Source organism: Carettochelys insculpta, chromosome 20 (assembly GCF_033958435.1).
Source record: "Carettochelys insculpta isolate YL-2023 chromosome 20, ASM3395843v1, whole genome shotgun sequence".
In the NCBI taxonomy this organism is placed as follows: domain Eukaryota; kingdom Metazoa; phylum Chordata; order Testudines; family Carettochelyidae; genus Carettochelys; species Carettochelys insculpta.
Genome location: NC_134156.1, coordinates 17,528,350 through 17,551,758, shown reverse-complemented (window position 1 = coordinate 17,551,758; position 23,409 = coordinate 17,528,350). Strand labels below are relative to the sequence as shown.

The 23,409-nt window shown below is 44.0% G+C and overlaps 1 protein-coding gene across 4 annotated transcripts; it reads left to right on the top strand.

Annotated features, from left to right (window-relative positions):
* The first annotated feature begins 1,117 nt into the window (after positions 1-1,117).
* Positions 1,118-12,064, top strand: LOC142023605 (sterile alpha motif domain-containing protein 9-like). 4 transcript variants are annotated; one of them, XM_075014733.1, is made up of 4 exons: positions 1,118-1,354; positions 1,925-2,093; positions 4,372-4,413; positions 4,876-12,064. In XM_075014733.1, the coding sequence occupies exons 3-4, from the start codon at positions 4,410-4,412 to the stop codon at positions 9,654-9,656; spliced, it is 4,785 nt and encodes a 1,594-aa protein (XP_074870834.1). In that variant the 5' UTR covers positions 1,118-1,354; positions 1,925-2,093; positions 4,372-4,409; the 3' UTR covers positions 9,657-12,064. The 4 variants fall into 4 exon arrangements, with proteins under 4 accessions (XP_074870834.1, XP_074870836.1, XP_074870837.1 ...); XM_075014735.1 differs by having other exon boundaries at positions 1,871-2,093; XM_075014736.1 differs by having other exon boundaries at positions 1,118-2,041.
* The last annotated feature ends 11,345 nt before the right edge of the window (positions 12,065-23,409 follow it).

Below are 23,409 nucleotides of genomic sequence, written 5' to 3'. Positions count from 1 at the left end.
TCATAGATCTTGTGTGCCAGACCCTTAATCTTCTTTGCTGCCCTCCACTGAACCTGTTCCAGCAAATCGACATCCTTTTTATACGGGGGGGGCGGCAAACTGCACACAATATTCCAGACGTGGCCTCACCAGTGCCGAATAGAGGGGAATAAGTACTTCTGTACATATGCTCATAATGCACCCTAATATGCCGTTAGCCTTCTTGTCTACAAGGGCACAATGTTTACTCATATCCAGCCTTTCATCCATCATAACCCCTAGGTCCCTTTCCATCATACTGCTGGTGAGCCAGTCAGTTCCCCAGCCTATAAGTTGGTCCCCAGCTCTGCACTGAGAGGGAAGCGGACATACAAGGTCACTGCCTAGTTTTGTAGGTTATACACAGGACACCGCTGGAGGCTGATGAAATAGAATTACAGCCATGGTGCTCCCACACTTTCCTGCAGTTGAGTTTCTAAAACTGAGCTTGGAGCTATATCCATTCCTTAACATTGCTATAGATCTTAGGGATGATTAGACTGAGACAATAACAGTGACATAGTGCTGTCTTAAGGGCAAAATAAGTTGTTTAAATTCGATTTTAATCTAGCTGCAGCCTTGGCCTGGTGACAGCTGGGTAGGTTTTTCTATATATACAGACCAGCAAGGCAAGAACTGGGCTATTTCCCTGACTGTGTCCCTTGTCAGCAGTCCTGTTCATGTGTCTTGGTATTGTTGGTGTCCACCGGTTGCGTGAATGTACTACAAACAAGACATGATTCTTGGGGCACAGATATTCAGGGAAGGGGGGACAGACAGACTTGTTGCAAATCAAGGTAGCAACTGTGCAATAAAGCTAAATAAGAGAACTGGAATAGTTTGACCGCGAGAGCCCACTGGGGCCAGGCTGGCTTCCTGAGGGCATGTCACCACTGGCTTTGGGGGCAGCCAGGCTGGCGAGGGCGGTGGGCTCCAGCCCAGGGCAGGCAGTGCTTGCCCTGCATCAGAGGTGGGCCCCGCCTTGGGCGCAGGGGCAAGCAGGAAAAGGACAGAGCCAGTCCCCGACAGGGGTGTTTGAGACCATCTCCTGCAGGGGCGGGCCGGGGGCGGAACGTACCCAACAGCTGGTCTCCGCACGCCCCGGGCTTGGACGCAGGAGAGAGACGGCGGCTATGACGATCTGGGACGGGGCGCTGGGCGTGCGGCCCGGGCAGGGGACTGTTACGGCAGTGTGAGCCCCTCTCCGCCCGACAGGCAGCGGCCCGGCTTGAGGGGGACGCCGGGCCCTGCCGGGACAGCGCCGTGCACTCCGCCTCGGCGCTGGCTCTGAACGCCCGGTCTCCGGGCTCCTTCAGCATCTGGCACCGACAGAAAGGTCATGCAGCGCCCCGGAGCAGGGCCCCCCTCTCCCCCCTCCCGCGCACTGCCCCAGCAGCTGATTGGGACTTGGGGCGCTCTTTGGGCGCTCTCCCCGTGGGGCAGCCCCTTCCCAGGCCGGGGAGTCGCTGGAGCTCGGCTCGCCCCCCCCTTTCCGGGAAAGGCCCCAGCTGCGACGCGTCGCTGCACCCTCGTGGGGCTCTTTAGCCGGGACAGGCCGAAATAAGTTTCGTTTCCTCGTCTGGCGGAAGCCATTGCACCGCCCCGGCCTTGACAGCCGCCACGCCCAGAGCTTTTAGCCCGACCCCCCCGGTTGCTTTTGCAGACGCTTTTGGGGGGGGGAGGTGACGCACTGGAATGCGTAACCGAGAGGGGAAGGACGCTCCATCCCTAGCGGTTTATAAGTCCCAGCTCTCCGTCAATGGTCTTGGGCAAAGAAGCGGTCTTTAGCGCCCCCAGATATAGCAGGCTGGGTCCCAGGAGAGGCTCTGCTTAACTTGCCATTTTATTGCAGGCTGCTGCTTTGAGCTACACTAATGTTTGGCTGCCTTTAAACCTGAATTCACAGCACATCCCTGGAGCAGGTGGGAGCCTAGACTTGCCTCTCTGAGATGGGACTTCAGCCAGGTTTAACCTGTCTCCACTGACCTGGCATGTGAGCATGGCGTTGACCTTTCATAGCATGGTATGGACACATCTGCAACTGCATTTACAACTGTTCCTTGACATGGCCTGAGGTATCAGTTATTGTGCTTTTAGCTGTCTGTTCTATAGGCTGTTTGTTTGCAGGGCTTTTGAGAACTATTTATTGGAATGCATTAATGGTCACATTCTGCATTTTCCCCTCTCTGCCATAATTTATTATCGGGCATTATTTTGCACATGGTGCCTTTGGATGAGTACTTAGTAATACAGGCAGAAATTACACCAGTTGAAGCCACATAAAGTCCACTAAGCAAAAGCAGCATTAGACAGGGTGGTGAAGCATTGGACTGGTCTACCCAGGGACGTAATGGAGGCTCCAACCCTGGAGCTGTTTAAGTCTTGGCTTGACAGAGCCGTGGCTTGGCTGACCTGATGCGTTTGGCCCTACCTTGGGCAGGGGGCTTGACCTGATGGTCTTTTAGGTCTCTTTGAGCTCTATTGGTCTATAATTGTAAGGGAGCGCTTGGAAAGTGGTACTGAGGCTTGGTCTACAATAGACATTGAAGTAGATTTTTAGATGTGCGATTCTAGCTACAGAGTTTCTCCCCTTTGCCCTCCCTTACTCCTCGCAATATTGAGGACTACAGGTTTGGACAGCCAACCACAGATAGTTTGATTTTTTTGCATAGCTCTACCAGGCATGTGAAATCAAACTCCAGATCAACACTGCCCAGGTCAATCTTCCCCGCAGATGTACCCTGACTGAGACAATGTGCAGATGCTATACCCCTCAGGGGTATTCGTATTGGTGAAGAGTAAGGAGAAGGACCTTTGTGCAGGGCCTGAGAACAATGCCTGGGACGTGTGAGGCACAAACTGTGAACTGCCTTGACATTACAGTGATGCAGATTGTGATTTGCAGAGCATGAGCATGTGCTTTCCTTTAATCGTTCCCATTTTTTCCTTTCCATTTTGTTAATGGATTGCTGTTTATTTGCTTTGAACTGTCTGTAATTATCAGTGGGTCAGGGAAGTGTGCAGTATGGAGCAAGCACCCCAGAGTGGGGCCACCCCAACCCCTGCCCTAAGTGATCACAACAAGGTTGGGGTTGAGCCCCCAGGAATCATGGGCAGTGTTTCCTGTCAGCCGAGTGCTTGGACAGCTGCCAAGGAGATTCAGGTGCTGCCCAGCTAATTAGCAGTGCTCCCCTCGTGGGCAGGAGGTGCGTCTAGTGGTAGTGCGTATGCATACATGCCTTGGCACACATAACAAAATGTATTCTGTCCACGGATGGAAAAATTTAGCAGGAACGCTGATCCTGGGCCCAGCTTTGTTGGGGTTACAAGGACTCAGACACACAGGAGAATGGAAGGGGAGCCCTTGAGGGCCTTCCTCATCCACTGGTCAAAGGACGTGGGAACAGGGACTCAGAGCCTTTTGTGAGCCCATTTCACTGGGGTAGTGTAGGAGCCAGGAATGGTCTCCTGAACAGCAGGCCCACTGTCCCACTTACATAAGCCCTGCAGTGACACAGCTGGTACACTGCAGTGCTGGAAGTGTAGCCAAGCCTTCAGGAAGGCACAGTGGCTGAGGTAATATCTTTTATTGGATTAATGTCTGTTGGTGAGAGAGACAAGCTTTCAGGCTCTCACAGAGGGCAGGTCTACACAAGGGGGACAGGTCAATACCATAACTCAAATCGACATAGCTTAGAATTACATCTGGGTACCAGGGGTTCTGCATGACATCTCCTATGGACTCCCCTTGTCTCATTCTGGTGGAGTACCAGAGTTGGCAGGAGAGTGATGCATTGCAGGTTGATTTAGCAGGTCTAGTGAAGACCTGTTAAACAGATCACAGATCAATCACCACAGCATAGATCCACCCCATAGTGGAGACATGCCCACAGCTCTTCTCCACATCTGGAAAACTTAATCAGACTATCACAGCTAAATACAAGATAGAACAGATTGTTTAGTACAAGTAGGTAATGCATTCTTTAAGGCACCATTTGAGGTGACGTGGCCCATCAGCACTTTTCCAGTCATAGGAAGGAAAGAGGGTGAGGGGAACAGCTGCAGGGGAAGTTGCTGGATTATAGATTGCTGCAATAACCCATGAATCCAATGTCTCTATTCAACCCATGATTTCTGGCAGCTAGAGAGTTATGCATTTAAACCCCTCATGGATTTATCTTCCACCAATTTATGTCAAACTATAGAACGCAGAGTGCTGGATGGCAACCCAGGATTTTGAAAATAAAGGAAATATTTACATAAAAAGACAAACTGTGCAAAAAATTAATTACAATATTGACAATGTGGAAATGCTTTTCTGAAACACATGGTGTATGTTTTCTTTTACTTTAGATCTTCATTTATCAGATCTAAACCCACTTCAAGAGACAATGGGTATGTACTGTATTTTTAAGATATTTTCCCATAATTCGTTTTTAAAAGTTTAAATACAAGTAGATGTTCTAAAGACCTTATTTAGCCTTTATTTGGCCTTAAACATATCCACTGTATGGTGTGCAGTTCTGAATTCTCTCAACAGCCCTGCAAGATAGGTAAGTAGCTGGTATTTTCACTTTACAAATTAGGAAACTCAGACAATGGCTAAATGACTTGCCCAACACTAGACAGCAAATGAGTGAGAACTGACATCACAATGTGTGAGTTTCTGATCCCCAATTTTATACTCAGTCCACCAGCCCATGCATATGTGTGCGTGCTTTCTCTCAAACAGGATTACAGCTCTGAGAATGTATCACACTGAATTGCTCTAGGTGACATCACATTTTGTCTGATTTATGCTTATGATTATTTTATTTTTAATAGTGTTATTTATTTTTATTTAAACTTTATTCTCAGACTACAACACATTACCTGTGGGTGACTGGAATGAGTGTCACGTCAGTGCCTGGCTACAGTGCATTGGAATAAAAGAGGAATATGTGAAAAAGCTATCAGAAGAAGAAGTAACTGGTCCAGTGCTTAAAAAAATAAACGATTCTTTCCTCAAAAACATTGGTATGAAAAAAGGCCAAATCCATATACTCCTGTGTGAAAGAAATGAACTTTTGGAACGTTTAAGCAAAAGAACAGGTGCAGGACAAGCAGATAATCCCATCTTTAAGGCACCAAAAACTTCTAGTGACAGTAGTAACACCATTAATACCCAAGAAAAGAAAGTGAATTCTAAAATACCTGCAATAGTGAAAGTACCAGCTGAAAAGAAAGAGAGTGGCTTAAAGAGCATCCAAATCACACGGCCTAAAAATGTATCAACTTCTCAAGTAACATCTCACCAGAATGCAGCGTCAGAAACAGACATCTTTGGTACAGCAGAAGAGCCTAGCAGGGAAGACACAGAAACATCAGTGTCGACTCTTATCAGGGCAGAAAATGGAAAAAGTCATTCAGTGCATGAAAAAAGAGTCAAAGCTTTAACTCCGAGTAGATTTCGACCATTCAGCACTCAAGATATTAATTTTAAATATGTGAAAAACACTGTCTTATCTCCTGAAACAGGAGTCATTAATTTAATCACTCCTTGCCATGAATACAAATCTCTTGCCAATGCTATAGAACTAGATCGCCCACAACTGCAAGCAAAGTTTGCCTCTGAAGTGATTCGATTTGCCTCAGCCTGCATGAATATCCGAACCAATGGAACGATACACTTTGGTGTCATGGACAGGTTTGAAGGTGACAAAGATTATGAACATGGGCAAATAATAGGCGTGCCAGTTAGAAACAAAGATGTCTATGTTGATGCGTTGGATAAAAACATTGTAAAGTGTTTCAATAAATCTGAACAAGAAGCTGCAAGAAATTGCATTCGCCCTCCTGTTTTTATTGAAGTGATTGAGAAGGACACACAAGACCAACATTTTGTGGTGGAGGTCGATATTGAACCATCATCAAGCATAGTGAAGGGAAAGATTTTTGAAATATGCTTACCTAAATTTAACAAAGACAGCAATAAGACAATCTATGAAAAGACTCCAGTTCTCTATCAAAGGCTTAAGGCCAATTCTGAACCTGTAAAGAATGAAGAAAAAAAGGATTTTATTCTGGGTTTACAAGAGAGGGATGTTCGAAGAGCAACGGCTGAGTCCTCTAATCATGAAGACTTTAGGAAAACTTCCCCAGATTCAGCACGTAAATTATTAGTCCTATTAAATGATGGCAAGAATTATATAGATAACTTCTTGAATTACATCCTTGTCACAAACAGATGTGGAAAGGAAGATCTTAAGTTTGTCAACTTTTTAATGCGCATGAATATTTTCTGTGTACTAGATTTTGATGAGGATTCCAATGTGTCAGGTTTACATGCCAACTACAAAGAGCATCATACAACAAATTTGCATTTCTTGCAAGATTTTGCCAACAAAAGCCAGATGACCACCAATGAATTCAAAAAACATTTGGGCCTATTTGATAACACCTGCTGGATATTTTGCAATGGACGTAGTGACTACCTTGGGAAGGAAGAAACTTTGGATGAAAATACGTGGATTAGAACTAAAAAGAAGTATCTTAAGAAAGCTATATCTTTCTTTTGTGATGAACTCCTTCCTAAGGGATCTTTTATGGTACTTTTCCTCCTGTGCTCACCTGTGGAGAAGCCAATTGTAGACACCTTCCACGAATTCTATACGGAAATGAATGGCATGGATTACATCTTATGCATTTCAGAGTCCAAAGAAAATTATGAAAAGTGGGCTAATGCAGCTCAGGCATCTTGTAGCATTGAGACACTAGAACAGAGGAGCATTGTGGGCATGAAACTCAGCCATGTAGATGCCACTATTCAAAGCATGATGCCCTCTGCAATATGTCCCAGACATTTACCAGTTTCCACAAAAGGTGTGTGTGCGCTTCTGACACTGGAAGAAGAGAAAATGTTTTCCCTTGAAATTTTGTGTACAAATCAATGTGATGATATCAGATTGGATCTTCTGAGCACACAAGAAGTAGAGGAGATAGAACGGACATTTTACCAGGGTAGAAGAGTCAGCTGGAAAAACTTCTGGCTTGCTGATAAAGGGAGCTGTGGAGAAGTCATTGAACGAGAGGCCTGCAGAGATGTTCATAAAATCTTAGATGATATTTTGCATGGGAACAGACTCAGGTATTCTGTGGCTAAATTAAAAATATTTCATCATCCTGGAAGTGGAGGAAGCACCATTGGAAGGCAAGTACTATGGAAAAGAAGAAAGGATTTAAGATGCGCTGTGGTCAAATCCACATACCCAGTGGCAACTGTCTGCCAACATGCAGTTAATTTTAGAGAATATGATGAGAATGACATAAAGAATTCTCTTCCAGTCCTCCTCCTGGTGGAAGACTATGATGAAGATTATTTTGATGAATTAAAACATTATTTGATGGAAGCAATGGCAGCTCGAAGAGTACATTCTACCAAATGTTGTTTCATACTCATGGGCTGTAAACGATCTAATGTCCCTGAAACACTTTGCAAAGCTTCTCCCCTTGATGCAGTTGCTGTCACTCACAAACTGTCAGAACAAGAGAAACACCTGTTTAAAACCAAAATTGAAAATTTTGAAGAGCAGAAGGACTTTAAGCCTGGATTTATAATTACATTTGTCTTGATGAGTAAGGAGTTTAAAGAAACATACGTGAGGGAGTTCGTAGAGCACTGGATGGAAGGCATAGACCTTTCTTCCCCTGTTACTAATTTAATTAGGTATGTAACTTTGCTCAATTCCTATGTACATAATTCATATATTTCATTGTCACACTGTGAGGCTTTTCTAGGGCTGGGAGTATATACCGAAAAGAGACTGCGAGAGTATGATTTCAAAAATAACTTAAGTGAAGAGGCAAGACTTATTTTCATTGAATTAAGAGAAAATACCACCTACATTTCATGTGTTCAAATAATACATCACCTGGTTGCAAAAGAAATTCTGCATCAGCTCTCAGGAAGTCAGCCTCAGAGTCAAATTGCAATGAACCTTCTCCAAGAAAAAGTGCTGTTACACCACAGATTTGGACAAGAGGAATTCATAAAATTCATCAGAGATCTGTTCATACGACGTGACAAGAAGAGCAGGGGAGACAATACTGACAGTCTCTTCTCTCCATTCATTGAGCATATCTGTAAGGTTGAAAACTGTGGAAAAGCGATAGAGGTTTTAAAAACAGCCTACGAATGCCTGGGAAAGGATGCTTTCTTTGCCCAGCAGCTTGCTCGACTGCATTACAATTATGAAAAATTTGAGGATGCAGAGTATTGGGCAGGAGTAGCCAAATCTCATTTGCCAAATGATTCTTTTATTTTGGATACAGAAGGTCAAGTATACAGGAAATGGTTTAGTTTTACTGTAGACAACAAGACAGATGAGGTCACTCCTGATGAAGTCATTCAGATGATAGAAATTGCCCTTAAAGCTATGAAATGCTTCAGGGCTGCACAACAGGCTGCAAAGGCAGAGATCGACAGCATGAATAACGCTGGCTACTTTGGAGAGGTTGAAGTGGGATGTCGTCTACTAAAATTCTTGTCTACACTTGAGGTATTTCCTAAAAACACACAAGGAGAACATTCTGAGCTTGTGCGTTATTTGCTAACAGACTACATTCCTGAGGAAATTAAAAAACCATGGGAAAAGCTTCATAGCCGTTTAAAAGGCTTATGCCAGAACATTTATACTGCTCTGGACTGGATTTCGGAAGACCTAAGTTACTTCCAAACTGATAAAAATCAGAACAATGAAGATGAGGCTGTGGAGAAGGAAGAGCATGTTTACAATCCCAGAAGGTGGTTGAAAAGACAGACTGAGTTGTATGGCAAATTCTTTACCTCAGAGTCCCTTACTGTACCCGAAACCAAATTAGTCAAACAGATGAACATTTATAAGTATGGTGGTGGCAGCGTCAGTACCATTCTTTCATTGTTGTCAGATTCAAAGGATGAGAGGTCAGTTAATAAGCTAGAAAAAATAATTAGCTTATATCCAGATGACCCACAGAAAGAAATCTTGCAGGATGCTGATCTCATCAATTACATTTTGTGTCACATCACATTAGCTTGTTTATCTCCTGGGTCTTCCAAACTTCTTCCATTTCGAACACTCAGAAACCTCAGTAGTAGATACTCTAAACAGAGAAGAACAGGATTTCCAGCAAGTGCCTATTTTTTGCTCATCTTGCTGTACTGGCCAGATGATGCATTAGACACAGAATCTAATACAGACAAAGATGCTATTCTCATATCCTCACTTCAGTCCATGAAGCACTTGTATGACATCAAGATGAAAAACATTGCTCCAAGAAAAAAGAGAATCTACACACATTTTTTCCTGGGAAAAGGCACTGGTGCAGGAAAGCTAGTACACAGAACTAAAATTGATAAATTAATAAAGGGCTCCTTAAATGAACGACGAATGAAATGGTTATATGGAGATGTCTGGAAACTAAATGAAGTTCATAGTGTCCTAAAAAGAGTGACTGGCTGGACAGCGAAAGGAAAAATATTTGCACAGGGTCATGCTGGAGCGATTCCTATTTTGCCTTTGCATTTTGATTCAGTGCCTCCAGGTAATGAAAATGTGACGTTTTATTTAGGATTTTCATTCAGTGGGCTTGTTGCCTATGACATTGAAGTCAAAAAATAAAACAATCTGCTCCAGAAAATAAAGCACTTGGTCCAGTAAGTTGAAAGTCCCTTTGAACTTTTAAAAAAGTGCATGATTTTAAAGTTTTTTTTCTTCCTGCTAGATTCTCAAAAGGACAGCAAAAATAAGCCCAACTGTTCAAAATGATTAATACATCTTTCTCTTGGAGCAAGTAGAAACAAGATTCTGACATAATGTGTCAGTTGCCATATGATATCTTCATAGTCTTATATCTGAGTATTTTGTTTCAATGCAGTTATCATGATTCAGTTCCCCCTTAGAAGATTTTAAACTTATTGTCTCTTGGAAAGGACAAATAAAATTGATATTCAACAACATTTGTATATTTGAATAAAACTGAAATGCTAGGAAACCTTTTTAAACTCTGTAATCATGGTAAATCAACTATTTTTTGGTCCATTAACCTTTATTTTTAAAATTAATTTCCTTCATCAGTTATGAGTGATCAGCAGATTATTATTGAAGTTACTTGCTTTCATGTATGTGCAGATAGCTGCCTGGAATAAATAGACCCTACTTTTTAGATTGCCTTACATGTACTAGTTTCTTTTCACCCAGTAAAATAATTTAGTTATATCTAGGAGTTTAATAGCAGCAATGATCAGCAATAGATCAGGAGAGAAAGTGAAGAAAAATCCTGTATTTGGTTTTAGCTACTAGTGGAATTTTAGGAGGCAGACTGAAAGAACTGGAATTTGGGAAGGTCTAACAACTCTGTTGTAATCACCTCTAATTCCTACGCAGAATATCACGGGAAATGTAATGGCCGTGTGAAGTCAAATTTTGTTGGTCTGTGTTTTGGGTTTTGTTTGCAGGGGAGGGAAGAGGGCAAGAGCAGGTAATTTTTTTATCAATATGGAACCAAATTCATGACCAGTCTGAACATATATCAATGTCAGTCGCATCAATACTAGTTTTTACTGAAGTGTGTGGACAGCAGGTTCCACAGTAGTTAATATAGGTAATTTGCTTTTTGTCTTAGTAATAAATGAGTTACTAGAAGATACAAACTAGTCTGCAATTAATTGCAGCCTATAATTTGCTTTTGATCTCTTCAGGGAAAATAAGAGGGAATGTTATATTTTAAGGTGTCCAATATCAAATACAGGTTGAACCTCTCTAATCAGGCACCCTTGGGACCTGACTGGTGCCAGACGAGAGAATTTTCTGAGCAATAGGCAGTCAATATTGTCTTGCAGCATTACTAACACACTGCTTATTAGGCTCTTAGGAGACATTTGGGGTAAATTAGAGCTAACTAACAGCACAGAACACTAAGAGGCAGGACTCGTGGCTATAAATAAACTTTTTGGGACCAAGGGAAACTAGGCCACACCCATGATAAGTGGTTTTCCTGCTAACTAAAATCGTGCCACATGGCAGATGTTGCCAGATGAGAGAGTTCTAGACTAGAGAGGTTCAACCTGTACTTATTTATGTTACCATATATAGATTGGTATGTTATCATGCCATTTTTAGTGTAAGGAAGAAGCTGGTGGCATGATAATGTGTGGTGAAATGGTGTGTTTCTTTTTTTATCTGTATAAGTATTTTAACATTTTATAATTTTATGTTTAGTTTTAAATGTTATTATGCTACTTTCTGGTTTTTGCACATTGGTCCATGGCTAAGGCATGAAATCATAAATACATAGAACAGGAGATGTTATCTTTTCCAGCCCTTCCATGTTAAGGCAGACCAAATAAACCTAGATCATCCCTGAAAGTTTTTGTCCAACTTTCTTTTAAATAACCTTCAATGATGGTGATTCCACAGCCTTCCTTGTAAGTCTGTTTCTGAACTTAACTGCACTTATAGTTAGTTTATCTGTTACTACACAGGAAGAAGTATACAGAAAAAGTCTGGCACTACGAAAATGTTCATAACTGGTATGACAGAGAAAGTTCAGCACTTGTTCTTCATATAACAAGAAACAATGGGATTAATCTGCAGCAATGGTGATTTATATTAGATATTAAGAAAAACTAACAGTGAAAGTTATCTGTATTGAATAATCAAATCAGTAAAACAACAATACATGGTGGGGTTTTTTTTGTTTGTTTTTCTTTGGAGTAGAAATTCAAAGTAGTTGAAGATTTTTAATAAAAGCAAATCATCATTAAAATTTTGCAAAATTTGCCTATGGGAGGCACCCCAACTTAGGAAGTTCTAACATTGTGGAAACCAAATGCTTTTAAGAAGCTTTACAGCTTATTGTCACATCCCCGTTACTTAATTTTGGGATTTACATGTGTACTGATTTCTTAATACCATTTATTTGAACATATGTATTTTTATATTTTAACCTATTAATTTTGAAAAGGCAAACACTCAGCAAAAGACTCAATTGTACTGATTCATTGTTTCTATTGCACTTATTACAATACAGTGACTTCTGTAAAGCATTGCATTTTGCTTCTTTTAAAATTGTTACACGGTCACACCCTCTCCAAAACATCCATGGAAAGCTAAAATGTCACTTGTTCTTTGTTTGACATATACAGTGTACTAGAAACCACCTTTGAGCTCGCTGACAGATAAAAAACAGGGTAGTTAGATGAAAGGTGTTCCTAAAAAAGGTTAGCGACATCAGCTGTTGACTAAGTACCACTAGCATGTTAAGCTCCTGTTTTGCTATCAGCACGGATGAGGCCCAATTTCTCAAGAGGAAAGCCCAGAGTTTGACAAGAGGAAAGCTACAAAATGAGGATTGTTACAAAGGACTTTTAAAAAACATCTTACTTAATTTTACCTTATTCTGAAAATCCATGGTGCATGCCCCTCCTTGCTTCCCTGTGCAAAAGACCCACAAGTGTTCCACATTATTTAAACTGTAGAAATGGATTTAGAGACTTGAAATGGTTAAACAATTGGGGACTTTGAAGTTCTAGTCTATGCACAACGCTGAGAGAGCGAGGAGAGAGAGAGATCAGTCACTGCGCATAGATGGAGTGCATCTGCTGGCAAGTATGCTATGGCCCACTAAGGGGATGTTAGTGTCACTGTGACCATACCCTTCCTGCCTGATTTTCTTTGTGACTCTGGGTAGTAGGAAAAAGGCATAATGTAACTCTTGAAATCAGTGAGTGACAGAAGTACTCTGGAGGGACAGATTGGCACCTGCTCTGAATAGAAAGGGGTCACACTGTTGTACAGGTGGCCCTTATTATAAGTTTCTTTGCTATAAGTCATTTTACACATACATTGTTAAGTAAGCCAGGAAAGCAGATTCATTATAGGTGTCACTGCTCCACACTGACGTTCATTTAGGGTCTGAGGGACCAAAAGCCAGGAACATAGCAGAGCTGTGTGGTCGCTGAGTGGTAGGTGCGGTAGTGCAGGGGCCCTGGAAGTGAGCACTGAAGTCATGGGGGACTGGTGGGGAGCTGCAGAGAGCTGGCGGGTAGCCATGGGAGTGGCAGAGAACTAGAGAAAGACGGTGGGAAGCTGGTGGGGAGTGGAAGTCAAATCCTAGTGAGGAAAATAGAAAGGAACATAAACACTCCCAAATTAAGTGTCATAATGTAATAAGAAAAGCCAAAAAAGATTTTGAGGAACAGCTAGCCAAAAATTCACAAAACGATAGTAAAATGTTTTTTTAAATACATTAGAAGCAGGAAGCCCGCTAAAAAAGCAGTGGGGCCCTTGGACGATAAAGATATAAAAGGAGCGATCAAGGAAGACAGTGCCATTGCGGAGCGATTAAATGATTTCTTTGCTTCAGTCTTCACGGCTGAGGATGTTACAGAGGTTCCTAAATCTGAGCCAGCCTTTTTAGGTGACAAATCTGAGGAACTCACTCAGATTGAAGTGACATTAGAGGAGGTTCTGGAGTTAATTGATAAGCTGAATAGTAACAAGTGTCCAGGACCAGATGGTATTCACCCAAGGGTTCTGAAAGAACTCAAATGTGAAATTGCGGAGTTATTAACAGTGGTTTGTAACCTATCCTTTAAATCCACTTTGGTACCAAATGACTGGAAGACGGCCAATATAACGCCAATATTTAAAAAAGGCTCTAGAGGAGACCCTGGCAATTATAGACCGATAAGTTTAACATCAGTACCAGGCAAATTAGTAGAAACACTAGTAAAGAATAAAATTGCAAGGCACGTAGAAGAGCACGAATTGTTGGGCAAAAGTCAGCATGGTTTCTGCACAGGGAAGTCATGTCTAACTAATCTATTAGAATTCTTTGAAGGGGTTAATAAACATGCAGACAAGGGGCACCCAGTGGACATAATATACCTAGATTTCCAGAAAGCCTTTGACACGGTCCCACACCAAAGGCTTTTATGTAAATTAGGTGGTCATGGGATAGGAGGAAAGATCATTTCATGGATCGGGAATTGGTTAAAAGACAGAAAACAAAGGGTGGGAACAAATGGTAAATTTTCACAATGGAGGAGGGTAACTAGTGGTGTTCCCCAGGGGTCAGTCCTGGGACTGATCCTGTTCAACTTGTTCATCAATGATCTAGAAAATGAGGTAAGCAGTGAGGTGTCAAAGTTTGCAGATGACACCAAGTTGTTCAGGACAGTCAAAACCAAAACAGATTGTGAAGAACTACAAAAAGATCTCAGCAAACTGAGTGATTGGGCAGCAAAATGGCAAATGAAATTTAATGTGGGTAAGTGTAAGGTAATGCATGTTGGAAAAAAATAACCCAAATTACATGTACTACATGATGGGGTCAAATTTAGCTACGACAGATCAGGAAAGGGATCTTGGAGTTATAGTGGATAGTTCTCTGAAGACATCCATGCAGTGTGCAGCGGCAGTTAGTAAGGCAAATAGGATGTTAGGAATTATTAAAAAAGGGATCGATAATAAGACAAAAGATATCATACTTCCCCTATATAAAACTATGGTACGCCCACATCTTGAGTACTGCGTGCAGATGTGGTCTCCTCACCTCAAAAAAGATATATTGGCATTAGAAAAGGTTCAGAAAAGGGCGACTAAGATGATTAGGGGCTTGGAACGGGTCCCATATGGGGAGAGGCTAGAAAGACTGGGACTTTTCAGTTTGGAAAAGAGGCGATTAAGGGGCAATATGATAGAGGTATATAATAAAATCATGAATGGTGTGGAGAAAGTGAATATAGAAAAATTATTTACCTTTTCCCATAATACAAGAACTAGGGGACACCAAATGAAATTGATGGGTAGTAGGTTCAAAACTAATAAAAGGAAATTTTTCTTCACACAGCGCACAGTCAACCTGTGGAACTCCTTGTCCGAGGAGGCTGTGAAGGCCAGGACTCTATTAGGGTTTAAAAAAGAGCTTGATAAATTTTTGCAGGTTAGGTCCATAAATGGCTATTAGCCAGGGATAAAGTATGGTGCCCTAGCCTTCAGAACAAGGGCAGGAGATGGATGGCAGGAGATATATCACTTGATCATTGTCTTCTGTTCTCCTTCTCTGGGGCACCTGGCATTGGCCACCGTCGGCAGATGGGATGCTGGGCTGGATGGACCTTTGGTCTGACCCAGTATGGCCATTCTTATGTTCTTATGTTCTAACCTTGCAGGTAGCCAGTGGGGACTGGCAGGGAGCCGCCAGGGAGCTGTGGTGAGCCATGAGAAGCCAGCAGGGAGACACCTGGGAGCTGGCAAAGAGGTGATGAGGACAGGCTGTCTTATCTTTTTCTATTTCTCTATCTATTTATTTCTCTTCTATTTCTATTTATTGTTTTTTGTGGGTTATAGGTATATTGTATGTACCACACGTGTGTGAACTGTACGTGTTAGGAATGTATCTGAAGCGAATTACATTATTCCTTATGACTATTAATTTCCCTTTATAAGTCATTTCACTAGAAGTTGCATTATTTAGGAATGTAACCTGGCCTTAGAAAGAGGACCCCCTGTACTTAAAAGAATTATGCAGATCTTTTGCAGGGGAATAAGCCAAAATGCCACAGTTATTGGTATCAGGTGCATATGATACGTTGCACTCACACACACATAAGCACACTCCGTCTTGTTGTCGTTACTAAGAAGTTGCTTCCTAGAACGTCACTGATCAAGTGAGTTAGAAGCAGGATGGGTGGAGCCAGGCTTTGGACAATTCACATTGATGCTCTGATGCTGACAAAAATGAGACCCGGGGGTTCCCCTGCAAGGCACTGTGGATTCATAGTGGTGCCTCTCTCTCGTGCAAATCTACACCAGGCAGTCACTCCATATATATGCAAAACCTACGTACCCTTGGCTGTGTCAATCATCCCTGGTGCCTTCTTCTGGGTGCTGTCTCAATGCTGCCGCATTCATCTTCAAAGAGTTCCTTTCAAATTTTCTTTCAAAAGAAGGTGCTTGCTTTTGACTGCCAAGGTCATCAATATGTCTGTTCTTCCCCACCTGACAGGTGCTTACTGTCCTTGGATTTGGTTCCATTCCCCTCTCTAAGTGCTGCAGCTATCAGAGGTGCCTGCTTTCCACAGTCACATCCCATTCGTTCAACATAGCAATCCATTAAGTAAAAGGGGAAAGATTTACTACCAAAGACTTACTACAGAGTTCTATGTATTTCTAGAAAAAGGCTTACTATGAAGTTAATAAGAAAATGGTACAGAAATCGTAAGGTTTCTGTATAAAAAGACATAATATAAGGTTAAAAGAAAATTGTAGATATTTACTTACAGCACTTGCTGCTCAGGGGCAGGAGAGCAAAGAGGGCAAGCTGCACCAGATCCCAGTAATTTAAAATTACCTTTCAAATTGCTGTGAGCCCCCAGCAGTGCTGGTTGGGAAGGAGCTAGCCTCAGTCCTGCCCATGGCCCTGCCCCTTCTGTGGGCCTGGAACTGCACCCACTACCCCACAGGGCCCAGCGAAGCCTGTTGGCCACCCTGGATGGAGTCTTTGTCATTCTTGTTGGTGGCCAACTGATTTACTGTGGGGAATCAGGATGGAATTCCGTCAGTGACCAACCTGGTGAGCTGAGTATTGGCAGATAACGTAACTGTGAGATCACTGTTTCACCTTCTTCAATTGAGCGCACGTGTCCATTCCACTGGAGGCGTACCTGCACCCTGTGCAAAGATACTGGTGATACAGTAGTCCCTCCAGTTATGAGGTGCTTGTATTCCCATACACCTTTGCATAACTCAAATTTCAAGTAAGTCAGGTGGCGGGGGAGGGAAACAGCTTTTTCCCCAGTGAAACACACAGTCTGCAGCTGGGGAAGAAGCAGGAGTACCTTTTGAAAGGTAAGTCCTGGGGTTGAGGGGGCAGTTGGGGAGGATTAAGCCTGGCAGCGGGTTGGGGCTGTGGTTTTCATTGCCTGGATACCACAGTACAAATCACTGATGGCCACATCGCCACCACTTTCTACCGGAAACCCACAGACTGCTACACTTACCTACATGCCAGCTTCCAGCCAGCACACACCACCTGCTCCATTGTTTATAGTCAAGCCCTTAGATACAACCATAGCTGTTCTGAGCCTACTGATAGAGACAAAAACTACAAGACCTCTACACCAAGCATTCATAAAACAATTACCCACCAGGAGAAGTTAAAAAAAAAACAAAACACAAATCGACAGGGCCCGATGAAAACCCAGAAACCAGCTACTTCAAGCGAGGCCCCATAAGATCAATAACAGAACACCCCTTGTCATCACCTATAGCCCCCAGCTCAAACCCCTGCAACGCATCATTAAAAACCTATTCTGAATCATCATGCTACACTCCAGAAGTGATGAGCCTAGGTGATGGGCCTGTCCTTTCCTATAGGAACCTCCTAACCTAAGAAAGATTCTCACCAGCAATCACAGACTACACCACAGTAATAATACACCTGGAACTTTTCTTTGCAACAAACTGTAGTCAGACAAACCCCCCGCCCCCCAACCCCGCCCCTTCTCCTCTCACTGTAACTACTTCAAGGCACAGATGTGCTGAGTCATCGAAAACATGGGACGCACAGAAGAATAGACAAAGGGGACAAGCAGGGTGTTCCTGGAGCTGGGGGCCTTGGGCTACCCTTGAACAATACTGATAGTGATACATCCACATAACGTTCCAGGAGAGGAATCCTATGCCCATGTGAAAAGAATGTCCTGTCTTAATGATTCGGCTAACATTCGGCTCTCTTCACCTAACAAATGCAAATTAATTTAGTAACCTTCTTTTGAGCCTGGCATCACTGAGACGTACCAGCACGACTGGTGTTAAGGAAGATCTGTACATGACCCAAGGGGTATAAAATAGGGCTTAGTAGCAAACATGAACTGAGCTCCAATTGCCTGACCTGCTGGTCAGAACAGGCCTTTGCCTCCCGAGGTAAGAGGACACCCGCCTCGTACGCTTCTTCCTGAGGGACTGAGTGACAGACGCTGGCAATGCTGGAGTCAGATGATGCAAGGGTGAGAATTATACCTGCTATGTATTACTTTGTGCGCATTTAATAGGTTAAGTGTCGTTGTTGTAACTAAAGTTAAGGTGTAACTAAATTTAAGTTTAATCATCTAAATTACCTGTAAGTTTACACCTCTTACATGCTAAACTTTTCACTGTAATAAATCATAGTAACCACCACGCTAAGCCTGACTCCACCAGTAAGTGCATCGAGCCATACACAACCAAAGAACCCTAGCTGGCTTTTGGCTAATTAACACCTTAAGGTCAGTGGTGCTAGCATGCTGGAAACTGGGCGTTGAGTTTGGCCGCCTGCCACGGGGCAAACTCCTGGGGCATCCATCAGCCACCCTGGCTGCCCGCTGAGAAGAGACCGTCTGTCCTAGCAGTTAAAGACTTGGATGTAAAAGGGACTCCTTCTGGCACCATCCTGATCAGCCACCCCTTTAGTGTCGGCTAACACAAACACCGCTGCCAACTTTGTCCACATACTTACTCTGGGGATACCATCGCTGGATATAACCATGTTAGTTACAAGATCAAAGACACGTTCTCGTGCACTTCCAGCAACATTATATATGACACTACGTGCCAACAATGCCTTGCCACCATGTACATTGGATAGACTGGGCAAGCCCTTCGCCAAAAAATAAATGGACACAGAGCAGACATCAAGTAACTCAGTACACCTAAACTGTCAGTGACCACTTCAATGGAGTGGACCATTCTGTTAAAGACCTGTGAATTTCTGTCCTGGAGCAAAAAGAATTTAAAAACAAATTAGAGCAAGAAATTTGTGACTTGCAATTTATATGCAAATTAGGCACATTAACACTTGGTATGAACAGAGACATCAATTACCTCATGCAGTACAAGGACTGCTTCCTTTTCTTTGATGCTTGTAATTATCTCAGACAGGATCATTAACATACCCTCCCCCACCCCCAGTCCCTCATCCCCCTGTGTCAGTTTTAATTGATTTTTTTTTTTTGGTCCTCTGTACTTCTAAATATCAGTCTGTATTGGAAATGAGCTTGATCTGATGAAGTGGGGCTATCCTACGAAAGCTCATCACTGAATAAATCATTTTGTTAGTCTTCAAAGTGCTAGGCTTCGGCTGTTTTGTTTTGTTAGCTTCAAGAGAATTGCTTCTACAACTAACTTTTTTTTAACTATAATTATTAAATATAAAACCACTACTATTAGAAAACGTGTTAAGAACTATAAACAATGAATAACAAAAATTGCTTTTCAGACGTTCTGCTGAGGAGCACAGAAGAAATCCGTCAGCATCTGAGGGCAGTTGAGAGGAACTGTCTCAGAGCAGATCACACACGACTAGAAGTGCACAAAGGGCCCAGTGAGCTACTGCATAGGGGCGATCCAAGTGGCAACTCATTTGCAAATCTCTGACCTGTGGTGTCAGGGCTGGCCTGACACCTGATGTGGAGCACTCACGGTGACCACTCGAAGAACTTTTGCTTGCTACCTGGAGTGGACTAAAACATTTAGGTCTTCTATGCAGTTGTTTATAGTGGTTGCAAACAGACCTAAGCACCAAGCTGTCTCTGTCAGAGAACCTCATCCTGGATCGCTTTGTGCTCCAAACTGGTTAAAACAATCCACCCAGCTAGTGTTTGTGCAGTCAACTAGCACCAATGGAACTTCTTCAGCTTTCGTGGCATAAGCACTGATTGTAGTTTAAGTAGCAAGTTGGTCATCATGCCACATTTGCTTCTCACTATGCTATTTCCTATCAGGTCAGCAACGATGTGTGTTTCTGGTGGATTGTGTTACAATCACTAGACAGGTCAATTCTGTATCCACCTCCGGCATGTTTGCTTATGAGTCACTTACAGTGAAATAGGACTGTGCGATCAAAGACAAAAAGGGTTGCCTAACACTCCATAACTGTAGGAAAGTACCAAGGAACTGAGTCAGGGAGTGGGGTGGGGTGGAAGCACCTCTACTCTCTTGTATTAGCATTCCATGAAGCATGGTGATAAGGGATGCTTGGGCCACTTACCGTGGGTACCACTGAGGAGGAAAAAGAATCCCACACATAGGCAAATGGACACATGCAATATCTGGCTGATGCCCTTGGCAGTATTGCACTGTGTCTAAAAGGGGCAGCTGATATACGTGGTTTACCTGGAACTACAGCAACTGGGCTAGCTAATGGCCGCCCTTCTGGCTGATCTCAGTAATTGACACGCCTAATCACTTCCCCAGGAAGAATGGGGAACCCCCCGCCCATCACCTCCAAAGGTGCCCAATTGTCCACAATTCACAGGTGCGAATTAAGCCTCGCACCTTCCCTGGAAAACCTGGGTTTAAACATATTCCTCCCAATTGGCCACTTAAGACCAGGAAGAAGCGTACGTGACAAAAGGGGTATAAAGGGGCTTGGCAGACCACCCCCCCCTTTGAGTTTCAATCACCTACACCTGCTGGTCAGGTCTGGAATTAACTCCCGAAACTGGGGATGGCTGGTTCGTATCTACTTCTTCCCGAGGGATTAAGAGAAAGATTCTGGGTTACACCGGATCTAGGAGGCAGGGGTAAAAATTACACCTGTATTACACTTCTTTCCTATAGGAATTGAGGGAAAGATTCTGGTTCCACCAGGTCTAAGAGGCAGGGGTGAAAATCACACCTGCAACAGGCCTTTCTTGTGTACACATTACTTGTATTAGTTTAAGCTAGCTAGTTTGTTTAAAACCTTTCTAAAGTTAAATTGTGTTGTTTCCCCTTTAAAAACCGCGCGTACTAACTGTTTTGGGCTATAAACTGCTAAAAACCAATAGCCTGTCACTCAAACTGCGGGAAGCCCTTACCTTATCTTTAAAACACGTTTACCCCTTTGATCTATTAGAACACTGCGATCCTCCACTGTCTTTTACATAAAACTGTAGAAAATCACTATTTTGTCTATCAAACCACAGGGGGTCCTTACCTTACCTTAATTGGCAAGCTGAGGTCAGCAATTACCTTCTGTAAACATTAGTAACCACAAGAAGAAAGAGAAGTTACTCACCGTAGTAACGGTGGTTCTTCGAGATGTTGTCCCCGTGGGTGCTCCATGTTAGGTGTCGGGCTCGCCCCGGCGCCGCAGGTCGGATCTTCCAAGCAGTTTCTGCCGGACTGCGCATGCGCCGGTGCGAGCCCGACACCTAACGTGGAGCACCCATGGGGACACTCGACGAAGAAAAATCATTATCCTGTCACTCACTCGGCGGCCATCTTGGTTTCATTCATAAATTGACCGGTCAGTTTAAAACCCCCTTTTACACGCGGCAGCCGCTTCTGTCATACTAAATCGCTGCCAGCGGTTTCCTATTAACTGTTAGTAAAGTTATAAACAAAAATTCACAATTGTGGTACTTTGATCACCTGTCTTAGTTAAATTGTTTCCATCTTTCTATAAATAAAAAGTAACTGTTAAAGCCTCTCTAAGTGTAATTTTCCTCTTGCTGCTGTACCCAAACTAAACACAAACCAAAGAACCCAGCCTGCCTGGCTGCTTAGCATAACTGCTGGTGTGGGATCACCCCCCTTGCCCCACCAGACCTTTAGTTGGCACCTGGGCATCGGCTCACAATGGGTCCAGGCCAAGATCTGTTTCTGACAGTGTTCTATGACCCTACTAGTGTGTCTGCCTCCCCTGCATGTGATCTGACCACACCACAGGGGCAGGCAGCTGGGGATATTACCTTATGGAATAACTGACAGCAAAGCTCTGCCTCCCAGCTAGGCCTTTTGCTGCCAGCCACAAAGTCATGCCTTGTTCACGGCTTTCATAGTCCAGACAACCATGCCTCCTACTGTCTGCAAGTGGGTACTCTAGTCCCAGTCTTCATCCCTTGCCTACTGGACATGTCCTCTGCCTCTCTTCCCTGCCGGCTGCCCAGCCTACATGCTCCCCATCACCATCTGCTTGCGTCTGCTGCATGACATTCAACCAGCGTGCCTCTGACCTGCACCCAGGGACTATATGTGTGTTTTCGCTTCGGAGAGTACATTGCCTCACCTTCATGTTCCACTCTGACAGGATCATGTGTCGGGGGTGGGGGGGGTGGGGGCAAGCAAGCACCTCTTGTTCTGCAGCTAACGGGGGCCTTCAGTTTGCAGCTCCTCCACAGCGTCACAAGCATGGGTGGGTACTTGGTATGGGAAAGGGATGGATGCAGCCCCCACATCTGTCCCTTTTGCTGCTAGGGGGAGACTGACGGACGTTAGTTGCAGCTCCTTTTCAGACTCCTCCAGGCCCTCTCACTGAAGGTCTGGCTAAACAGCTCCCTGCAATTCCTGAGCTATCCACAATCTAAGGATGTTCAGACCATCCCTGTGGTATCCAAACAGGTCCTTGTAATTGACAACTCTTGCTATAATATACCCGGAGAGTGAGGCTGGGTTTCAGGGGGTTGGGGGGAGGCAGAGAGTTGCATGATCATACTGGCCGGGCCAGTCCCCTTTTTAAGTCCAACTTTTTTGGCAAAAACTGATTATTTGTCCCACTTGCTGGTGCCACCTTATCAGCTGGCAAGGGTAAAGGGGATCCATTCATAGTGTACCCCCACCCCTGTCAAAACAAAAAGCAGTCAAGTAGCACTTTAAAGACTAGCAAAATAGTTTATTAGGTGAGCTTTCGTGGGACAGACCCACTTCTTCAGACCATAGCTAGACCAGAACAGACTCAATATTTAAGGCACAGAGAACCCCACCCCTGGTGTGGGTGCAGCGTAACGCTGATGGGGAGCATGGCTATGCCAGCCCTGCACCGGAGGGAGGACTCACTAGAGTGGCTTGAGCCAGGCCAGCCCTGTGGGGATGAGCAGCCGGGGGGTGTCGGGCTAGTCTTGGGACAGGCAATATATAGCGGAGAGATTTTGGTGCGGGTGCAGTGCAGAACAATTTCTGAGTTGACTGGCTGCTTTCCAGCCAATAGGAGCTGAGAGATTTTGCTGGGGCAGGTGGCAGCATGCAAAGCCCCTCAGTGCAGGAAGCCACATGGACAGCACCCCACTTTGAGCAGTCTGGGGCTGCTGGCAGGCAGGGAAGCCAGCCTGAGAGTGCTGCTGGCCAGGAGCAGCTTAGGTACACACCTCCCAGCCAAAGACTACCACTGGCATCCAACCCCCTTCTGCATTCCCAGCTCTCTCGCAGACCCTTCGTTCTCTCCTACAACCCTCCCCCAGGCCAGACTCCTCTCCTGCACCCACACACTCTACCAGGCCCAGAACCCCAACATCCTGCCTGAGGTCACAACCCCCTCCTTCATCCAAAGTCCCTGTGAGACCCCCACACCCTCCTTGCACTCCAGTACCTTAGCACAAGCTGTCTTCTACACCCAACCTCCACCCCAGCC